General features: G+C 36.0%; 1 protein-coding gene across 6 annotated transcripts in view; it reads left to right on the forward strand.

Moving 5' to 3' along the window:
• Window positions 1–9,747, forward strand: part of AP1S2 (adaptor related protein complex 1 subunit sigma 2) — a 29,883-nt gene extending 20,136 nt beyond the window's left edge. For 2 of the 6 annotated variants that reach the window (XR_008389815.1, XM_037157459.2), the window contains one exon: window positions 4,169–5,595. Coding sequence is in view for 4 of the 6 variants with exons in the window: in XM_037157459.2 (XP_037013354.1) it covers window positions 4,169–4,204 (36 nt within the window). In the remaining 2 variants the exon portion in view is untranslated. The other 4 variants (XM_037157456.2, XR_008389814.1, XM_037157460.2 and 1 more) reach the window with 4 other exon arrangements.
• Window positions 9,748–10,990: the final 1,243 nt, after the last annotated feature.

Consider the following 10,990-nt stretch of genomic DNA (forward strand, 5'->3'; position numbering starts at 1 on the left):
ATCAGAGACTAGGTTTTCCATTTTAGATTCACTACCACTAGTTTACCTAGGCAGTTCTCTTTATCAACAGGACTGAAGCCTTCGGGTAATGGCTAGCTTTACCAGTTTTTGTTGTAGTTTTCCCAGATCACTTTGCGTCGTGTAACCCATATTGTATGGTGAATGCCTGGGGATTTTTAAGGTAATGAGTTTGTCTTTTTTAAGGAACGTGGGTGATTTTTGAGAACAGGTGTAACTCAGTTCCTCAAAATGTTTGTTATCCTACACTTCGCACTACATCTGGTCCTTTTTGTAGGGGGTGATAAAAAGATTATTCTTAGTATGGAAGAAACTTGAACATAAGCATACTAAGGAGAAGGAACTAATGCAGAGAGTGATGAAAAACAGTAATAGAATAAAGGGAAAAGTACCTATATTGAAGATGAATGGGAATGGAATCAAACATTGGTCTTGGGCAAGATGAGTTTTTCCTCCATTCTTGAGGAAATAATGTTGGGAAAGCTGTAGATTGGTTTGTTTTTTTTTTTTTCCTCCTGAGCTGGGCAAGTGGAATTGAGAGTGTTGTCATTTTCTTGGCTTTGAGAAGCTACATGAGCTAGTGGAGAGCCGCTGGGAACTGAAGAGGAAAGAAAGGTAGCAAACTTGAGGGAAATGTTGAGGATTTGGAACACACGTAATGGAGCAAATCAGCGGTGAGCAAAAGGATTGGCCAGGATTGAAGGCCCATTTCAGATTGAAGAGAATAAATGTCTATCTTTATTCAAAAAAGCTCTCTAAGAGTCTGTACTAAGGGAAACTTGTGATCTGTATTTTTATAATATAACTTGGAGTAAAAATGTTTTTCTATTTTCATTCTGGCCTATACACGTAATTGACATCACTGACCTTTTAATGTATTTAAAAACTCAGTTGACTGGGTGGTAGAAGATAGCAGCTCGAGTTCTACACAGGGCCTCTTATATGTTATGACAGTTTACTTTCACCCTCCTCAATTCTAAATACAGTTACTCCATGATTCTTAAGAGGTACTGGTGGTACAGGGCCCAGAATACTAGAGTTATGTTTAATAGTTGGGTAATTATCTGCATATCTATCATTTAGTTAAAAATTGAGCCCTGGCTGGTGTAGCTCAGTGGCTTGAGCGCAGGCCTGCTAACCAGAGGATCACGGTTCCATTTCCAGTCGGGGCACATGCCTGGGTTGCAGGCCAGTTCCTTGCAAGCTAGTTCCCAGCAGGGGAAGCACTAGAGGTAAACCATACATTGATGTTTCTCTCCCTCTCTCCTTCCCCTCTAAAGAAAAATAAATAAAATCTTTAAAAAAAAAATTGATCTTAGCCCTGGCCGGTATGGCTCAGTTGGTTGGAGCATCATCCCATAAACCAAAAGGTTGAGGGTTCCCAGTCAGGGCACATACCTGGGTTGCAGGTTCTGTCCGTAGTCGGGGGACATGCAAGAGGCAACTGATTGATGTTTCTCTCCCCCTCTCTCTTTTCCTTCCCCTCTCTAAAATCAATAAACATGGTGAAATCAACCTTAAATATTAAGTGGTCATTGAAGCATTTGTTTATAGTGTAACATTTTCAGGCCTATCAGTCTAAACTGGAAAGTTATTTAAAATATGTTATAGCACCCTGGCTGATGTGGCCCAATGGATTGAGCAAACAGCCTGCAAACCAAAAGGTCATTGGTTTGGTTCCCAGTCAGGGCACATACCCAGGTTGCAGGCCGGGTACCCAGTCGATGTTTCTCTCTCACATTAATGTTTCCCCCTCTCCCTTCCTTCCCATCTCTCTAAAAATAAATAAATAAAATCTTTAAAATATAGCAACTTGAACAGTGAAAGGACAACAAACTCACAGTTATTAACAACCACACCTAAAATGAAAGCAAACTAAAAGGACACCTAGATCAGGAGTGGAAACATAGAAATGAAGATCTCAAGGAGGGTTAGCAACAGGGGAGTGGGAGGAGGAGAAGAGGGGAGAAGGTACAGAAAATAAGAAGCATAGACAGTAGATAGAAAATAGAAGGGGGGGCAAGAATAGCATGGGAAATATAGAATCTAAAGGACTTGAGACACATGGACATAAACTAAAGGGGGGGGGTAATGGTGGGGATGGGGGGTAGGGTGGAGGGGAATGAAAGGGGGAATAGAACAACTGTAACAGCATAATCAATAAAAAAATTTTAAAAAAATATAGTAACTTGAAAGTAGTAAAAGAATTAATTTATTTTTAGGGTTTTTTTTTTCTCAAAGGATGTTTTCCCAATACACTGTTTTCTCTCTCTGAAGACTATTCTTCCTAATTGATGAATGCTATTTTCTTGTTCAAGTACAATCTGGATCATTGGCTGTAAAAAAAGTAGTTTGGTGTGTCATCAACCATTTCCTAAGAGTAGTGAAAGGTCTACCACCGTTGAGAAATGTTCCTATAGAATTATTTAAGTCTCCTCTGGGGAGGAATGGCTGTGTACTATTTAGGAAACTGCTTTTAATGGGCGTATGCTCTCTATGGTATAAAATTAAGAGAGAAAACAAAAGGATTAAAAGCTATAATATATAAATGCTCAAAGATTTGGTATTATATAGGTGAAAGATTATTTGACAGACTTAAACTTTTCTTATTCTCTCTCCAGAAAATAGAATGAACATGTATCACAACGAGAGTTGCATGAGGTGTAAGAAAGCATACTAGAATACGTGCTGGAATACTGACATGCATCAAAATGTAGTAGGATATATAATTCAGTTTGTAATTAAAAGTTTGTTAAGTTTATTATTTATAGTTTAGCATTACGTGAAAAGTCTAATTACATTAAATCCCAAGGGATAGTCCCAATTATTTCATTTAACTGATATTAGCAAATTTTGCTCTTGTAATGACCCATGATTTGTTTTGTTTTACACAGAAAATGCTTAAAGAAGTTCATTGACAAAAAGTGTTATTAAATACTGTGACTCACTGATGCCATTGATACAGATAGAGAATTCCCCGTGGAAAATGAGCTCCTAGAAGAAATGAAGCATTTGGGGGTTTAATTTATTATAATTATTTTAATGTGCTACTTCATTCCACTATAATCTATTCTGGGTGGGGGGAAAAGGAAGTTACCTCTTTAAACTGTTTAGGAATTTCCCCCTGGAGTGAAATTTAAATGGCTTTTTTTCTCTTCAGATACTTTTGTTTTTAATGGTTATTGTATAAGAATCTGTTACTTATTTTACTGGGATAGTTTACATGACTTTGTAGTCTATCATTTTTAAAAGCACCAAGCTGAATAGAGACTAAAAGGAGGATATTTTTAAAGCTCTCAAATAAGCAGTTTTAAACTTCTTTCAAAATTTTTGAGTTCACAAGCCTTTTATTATTATAATCCCATGGGTCCTCTTCTTGGGAAATCTGCACATAATTTTGCCTCTAGTTTCAGGAGGTTCTTGGAGTCCCTAGAAATTCATCTCCGGACACTCTAAGGTCAGTTTAAAACCTCCCCTCAGGTTATCTCATTGATGTGAGAAACATCTTTTTAGATGCATTTGTAGGTGTAGACCTTTAACAGATCTGTTTGGACAGTTCTTTAAAGGATTGTTTAATAAGAAATATATTCCTAGACTCAAAGGCAGTCTTTGGGTGTATGCATGTGTGTGTGTTTAAGCAAGGGTACCGCTAAAAACGTCTATTGCTACTTAAAATACCAGATGGGTGATTACTTTTTCACTTTTTCTTGGGACAGATTCTCCTTTAAGATCCTGTAAAAGGGTTTATGGTTGTCTTAGGATGTAATGATTTTTATTGAGGGATTAAATTTTTTGACTTGGTGTAACAAAATCCTGATGAACTTGAACATGCTGGGGGGGGCGGGGCGCGGGAGTATTCTGCTTGAATTTTCAGTTAACTCAGCATTGACCAGATGACTTCCACTGAAAACATTGTAGGATCCTCTAGGATGTAGGTCATTTTGACTTTATATATAAATATAGTAAAGTTCATAAAAGATGAACCTGAACTCCTCCTGGGCATTGTTGAGAAGTTAAACTATTCATACATAACCAAACAACAACAAAAATTTGTTTTCATTGAAATTTTCTTTACTGTGCACTAGGCCTTCTAGAAATCTGATTGTTAGTTTGTATACTGTGTGTAAGAACATGTACATTTCTTTTGTAGCCACGTCATGAATATTTTAATGTCCCAGTGTACTAAATGACTACTCGACGTGTACGCAGAGTCTCACAGAGGAAATAGAAAGCTGATATACTTATGAAAGAAAATATCCTCAGCTTGGTGACCATCTTATAATAATAGAATGTTTCAGAATCAATACCTTTACCATTGTAATTGTTTCCTGTTCTTATTCCTCTTTTCTGTTTTATTTTCATTCTATATGTGATCTTGAGACAGCTTACTCCTGCTTGCAGCTGGCTTAATTTTCTTCTGAAAAAATGTGACCTATGAATGTTTTAGTAATATTTCATCTTAAACACATCCATGTCATTTGTGAACCATTTGTGATTAATCTTGTAAGAGGCAAGCCTAGCAGTTGTTACAATGTTTGCCAAAGAAAATACAGCTGAAATGCTAGGTTTAAATAAGCAGTGCCATAATATATAGTGTGGTTTGGTCTTCAAATGTTGGGGGCAAAAACTATATTTACTGTGACTATATTATAGTCTATATGAACTAATGTGTTTTAATGTATCACATTACAATTGTGTTCGGAAATGCTAGTAAAATCTGTACAATGACATCATTTAAGTAAAAGATGCACAGTTTTTCAGAGATTTGTAATGCCACATTTATTGAATCACATGTGTTCTGTATAATAATACCAAACGATCCCTTTAAGAACCATCAGAAAGCTATGTCAGGAAAATCTTACCTGCAATATCTAATAGTAAGTAACTTTTTCAACATATTAATACTGAGTTGATAGAGTCAATTTCAAATATTTGAATAAGTTTAAATACTTACATCTTACCAGTTACGGTTTTATCATATAGTATTCATTTAAAATACTTAATGACTTGTTAACTATGGTTTTATATTTCTGAATATTAAAACCTTTTGAATTGATCATTATTGTGTATACATTTAGTAAAACATGCAACATACTTGATTATAAAAGGAAAGTACCGAATAATTCATTGTTTATACCTGCAGAGTTTAAAGCCTGAGTTCAGTAAGCTGTCATTAAACAGTAAATTCAAAAGATGCTTACACTGGCTTACCACTGAAAGACCTATGAAAATGTATATAAGGCAGGCATGCAAAGCAGTGCTCACCATTCACCATAGCACCTAGACGGGCTATCAAATGAGGAATTTAGCATTATACATTGAAAGTGTTGGAAAACATTGGTCTTTCATTTCCATTTTTCCCCTCCATCCCTCTCCCTGCCCTGCAATATATTATTTACCTGGTTTTAATGCTGCATAAATATGCATTGTCTCATGCCTGTTTGTTTTGGATGCTGTGTGTTGAGCTGTTGTAACAAGATGTTGCTTGTTTTGTTTTCTGTATACAGCTGCTTGCTTTGAATTCGTAGATTCTGAAATAGCTTTCCTTGCATGTCTAAAATAAAAATATTGCATGTACTTTGTCTCATGTGAATGACTTTCTTCTCCATCGCTTTTGATAATGTATTTCACATTTTCGTTTTTCCAGATAATGTTTTTAGTCGTGGTAAAAAAACACACACACACACACACACACATAACAGAATTTACTAGCTTCACTCTTTTTAAGTGCACAGTTCAGTAGTGTTAAGCATATTTGCATTGTTGTGATAAATCTCCAGAAATTTTTCATGTTGCAAAACCGAAACTCTGTACCCATTAAACGACTCTCCATTTCCCTCTTCCCCCAGCCCTTGGTAACCACCATTCTTCTTTCTATGTATTTAGGAATTTGACTCTTGGGTAATGGTTTTCCTAGGCAGTTTTGAGCTACAGTTTCGGTGTGAACATGTGAAAATTACACTTTATATTATAAACACAATTTGAAAAAAACTGCTATACTATCTATACAAATCTCAAAGGAATAAAATGTGTAAATAACTCTAGGTCTTTTTAAAAAGACAGTATTTTAAATAATGCATATTTGAAAAGCAACATGGTTCTCCACAAGAAATGCAATATAAGATTGATTGGCATAGACAGTGAGCACATAGAAATCAGCTCCAGGGAGTAGGATTGGGGACATTTTTACATGGGTAAGCTTAAGACTATTTATTAAATGTATAGAATTTGGTGTAGGCAACCTTTTAAATAATACACTGAAGTTGTATAATATTTTAAAAAGTAACATTAAATGAGGGTTTTTAAATAGTTTTATTTTACTATGAATGTGATTCAGTGTATTTTATGTTTAAGGCTAGACATTAAAAATGAAAGAGACTGGTTTACATCACTCCTGGGAGCATTATATCATTTCAATTAGACTTTATTTAAAAATTATATCATGAAAACTGAAACATGCAAATAGAATAGTATGAGGAATCCTCATGTATATACATCACTCAACTTCAATAACCATCAGCTCAGTACTCTGATTTGATTACTAATTTCATCAGCCACCACCATCCCATTTTGCCTCAGTATTTTAGAGCAAGCCCTAGACATATCATTTCATCTTTAAAGCTAAAGTATGTGTCCCTAAAAGATAAGTACCACATCCCATGAAATTAACAATGATTCTGGTTCAATTTTTCATAACTGAAAAAGCCTGCCTCCTTAGTGCAGCAGTTACTGCATCACTCATAATCTGAAAAATATATTTTTAGAATTGGTTCATCAGAACCAGATTCCAAACAAGGTTCACATTGTATGTAGCTGATGTCTCAAGCCTCTCTTCATTTTTCACAACTCCTTTGCTTTCTCCCCCTTACCTTTTTGTTAACCAAGTCACCTATGCTGTAAAATTCCCTCCATTCTGTACTTGGCTCATTATAATCTTGTGGTGATGTTGAACTTGTGTTCTTATTGTCCATATCTATTTAGATCTGTACTCTGGCTAGGTTGAGGTTCAAGTTTGGGGGGGGGCAAGAATACTTCATAAAAAATAGCCTATGTCACCAAGGCTGATTTTTACCCATTTTCATTAGTATACAAACATACTGAAAGGTTAGCATATGACCTTTATAGAGACTTGGTTTACAGTACTTCATTTACTATTCACTGCTCAGTAACTTCATTTAGATTGCAACTGTGTAATGCCATCAGCCAACATTTTGAGCAATTTCATGAGAAAGGTACTAAGCCTTATCCCTTAATTTCTATACATGAAGGTAAGTACTATGATCCTTGTTCTCCCAATAAGGAAACAGACCACAGCGTTTAAATGTAACTTAGATTATTCCATATAGTGCTTTGCCTACAATTTAATATTATGGACTTATGGTTTAATGTATTTTTCCCCTTGTTTTGTGCTTTACCACAATCAGGATGCAAAAGTAAGTTAATTTATTATTGGATACTAAAAGTTACATTGTTTTTTTTTTTCATTAAAATATACCATGCCTTTTAATTATAAAATTGTTTCTAGTAATACCTGAAATTTTAAGTACTCGGTCCCTTTTTATTTTGTGAAGTGCAAAATCAGCCACTTTGGGAAAATTTGAAATAATTTTTTTCTTGATATATACCTGCTTTGTCTTCCTTTAATGTTTCAAGTCAGTATTGGTTGTTACATGGGACAGAAATGTCTTTTATCCCAGAGCATTCTTTATGTACGTTGCTTCCACTGAAGCCATTGGTTGCCCTGGGAAGGTCTGGGGGAGGTAAGTTTCTGAAGCCTTGCTACTGGGACAGTTAAGTCAAAAACAGTAAAAACTCACAGGAAGACGTTTCTCTAAATACATGTGACCCCTCCCCCCCCAAAGCACAGAAATAAAAATTAAGTGAAGAATCGGGAGAACTCGGAGTTTCTCCTGTTTTTGTTTGGGGTGGGGGGCGTTTGAATTGTAACACTAACAGAACCTTTCCTGGAGACAGGCAGTGATTCCGTAAATCGCCTGTGGGTTTGGCTGCTTTTTGTGTTAGAGCAACAGTGTCCGGCACATTGGTCAGGAGTCAGCAGATATTTAATGCATGCTGAAAATATCCTGTGGCTCCCACACAAAACCGGAAATAACCTCTGGCTCACAGTAGTAGAATCCGCCCATCCCAATGAACCGCTCGCTTCTTCTCTGAAACTTGCACGTCCTTCTGTGTCAGTTTCACCCTCTCAAGCCACCCAGGTCTGCTTACCAGTCTCACATTTTCCCTCCACAGGAAGCCGAAACCCCACGTAGTGTTCTTGAAGAGATTGGACTGACATAACTCTCCTCCCTTGTTGATGACTTCTTGTGGCATTTCACACACTGTAGATGGTCACTGCCTTCATGTCCATGTTAGCTAATGGTGTAAGATGACGTCTTGTCAGTATTAACTGTTATGCTAAGCTGCTTCATTCAGGCCTACACAATTTTTTTTTGTTGTTAACCATAACTTAGGAGACTTAAACACGATTGTGAGTGATACAGAAAAAGAAAGGTACCTGGTATCTTAAGTTTTATAGGTCTGTTTCTCGTAATCTGATTATATCTATGAAAATGACAATCAGGCAATATACATGTATTAAATACTGTCTTTGGCAAAAAAAAAAAAAACCAACTTATGAAACCAAAGACCAGAACACTTCAGTTTATATGAGAATAAAGGGAATTGGCATCCTATAACAAATGAATACAAATCTAACTCTTAATTATTGTTGAAACTTGAAAAACCAAATTATACCAAAGACCCTTACTGGAAACTACATACCTGGAAACAAAGGGAAAACACATGACTAAATTAGAATTATATTTACACTAAAAATGATTTCTTTGGCATTCCAAACGTGGGATGAACACAGATTGACTATTTCATAATAGCATGCTATTTTTAAGGCTAAGTAATATTTGACTCCTGAGCTAAATTTTTGGTGGTTATAATCATGTAGCCCTTTCATTGGATTGTTTCTGATGTCCCCAAATAAAATGGAAATATCGATTTACCAGGAATTCTTCATGATGGTCTTACAGAAAATGCGTTCCTCACTTCACAAAGCATTGCCTAAGTCGTTTAAAGCACTAACGCTCCTTCTGGGGTGCTTGTTGCAGCCAAATTTACTTCACTCACCCTTATTGCTTCCCTCCACTTAGAAGTGCTGCACACTTTAGGGGCAGCTTCCTGCCCTTCCATGGCATTCTCTAGTTATGGGAAATCTTATAGAAATAAAAACATTACCACCTTCCATGCAAAAGTGAGAGCTGAGTGAGGTAAAATGGCATTAGTGGGCCCTATGTTTTTAAAAGCTGTATCAATGTCACTTTTATACATATGCCATATATAAACGTCCTCATGGTTTACACTTTCATTTGTATCTGCTGGGCTGGATTAAGCTTTGTTGTGATTGTGACCAGTATTCAGGCCACCTGTGCACTGTCTTATCCCATTGCCGATTAGTTGTAATAAATGTTCAATGTACACCACTATAGTGTGTTTTTATCTCTTTCCAAAAGCTTGTCAAACTATGAAGAGCTGCTAACAGGAGAAGTTTAACTTTTTTTCCTCAGTAAAATGTTGAAAATTCACTTCCATTTGAATGTGATAGTTGTTAAAAGCACACATACTTCAAGTCTATTAAAAAGTAATGTGGATTCCGTGCGACTGAGAGCTTATCTACACATTTATTTTCAATCAATAAATGCTGCTTTTAAAACCCGATGCACTTGACTTTTCTACTCTTTCTGAATGAGCAACTGGACTGCAGGTAATCGAAGGTATTCCAAATCAAGTGGGTCCCCCCATGAACTGGAGGTGGCAGCACACTATGGAACAGGCTGCTTTTGCCATCTAGTGTCTCATCAGGAAATCCAAATTTAGTTAAGGGACCTCCTATTGACCACAGATGGGAAGTATTACAAAACTGAAACGATATTTAAGACGAGGAAACAACTACTATCAAAGTAAGTTGCTCGTTTGCCGGAAGAAAAGGAAAGTTGCAATGTTGGAATTGTAAGAAGTCATCAGGTTGTAAGTTTAAAAAACATGAATACATTTAAGTTTGAGACGAACATTTGTCAGGATAATGAACCAGTCAGTGCTTTAAAAATTGCTGCTTCTCTCCCCTCCGTAGCACGCTGCCCATTAACACTTGGGAAAGTCACCAACATCTCATAACAACCTTGAGCACAAGCTGGTGATTGTCCTCCATGACATTTTCCTCTCCATGATCTACTAGACTATTCAATTTTGAGTAACTTGGCTGTCCTTAGGAAAGTATTGAAAAATACTGAATTTAGTGATAATTATTTAGCATTAGTGAATCCTGTAGATAATTACAGAACATTTTCAGTCATTTTAGGGCATTTAATGCTGGAACAAGTCCATTTTTTTAATGTATTCTGGACCACATACTTCCTTTAATAGACTACTGAATAAATGACTCATTTTCAACAGCTATCACTCAGAAGTCCCAGTCTTGAAATTTCTATTTATTTCTGTTACCTTCACTATTTTTTTGTGTGTTCTTAAATCTCTATTTCCAAATCTCCAAGTTGCCAAATTCCATATACTCTGAAAATCAAGGAAAGGAGGTTAATAAGGGAATTAAAAATTTATAAGGAAGCATGACAGCATTTTTTAATGCTCTGAAATCTAAGAACAATATTTTATCAAGCATTTTAAATAGCATGTTCTCCAATCACTTTACCAGAATTGCTGTAACACTAGGCATATTCAGTGGCAATGACCTGTATATAAAGAACTCTCCATTACACTATAAAAAAGGTTACCCTAATGGGAAATCTCTAGCTGAGGAAGGACTACAAATATGGGGTAGGAGAGGGGAAAACTGACTACCCTTTTTTAAAACTGAGAGACTGAATTTTACAGTAAAAAAAGGTATTCAGCTATTGTACGCAGGAAAATCCAATACATTGCTAATAAAGGACAAACAACCAAATTT

The sequence above is a fragment of the Artibeus jamaicensis genome, unplaced genomic scaffold (genome assembly GCF_021234435.1).
Source record: "Artibeus jamaicensis isolate MK-2021 breed Jamaican fruit bat unplaced genomic scaffold, CSHL_Jam_final scaffold_1283, whole genome shotgun sequence".
Taxonomy (NCBI): domain Eukaryota; kingdom Metazoa; phylum Chordata; class Mammalia; order Chiroptera; family Phyllostomidae; genus Artibeus; species Artibeus jamaicensis.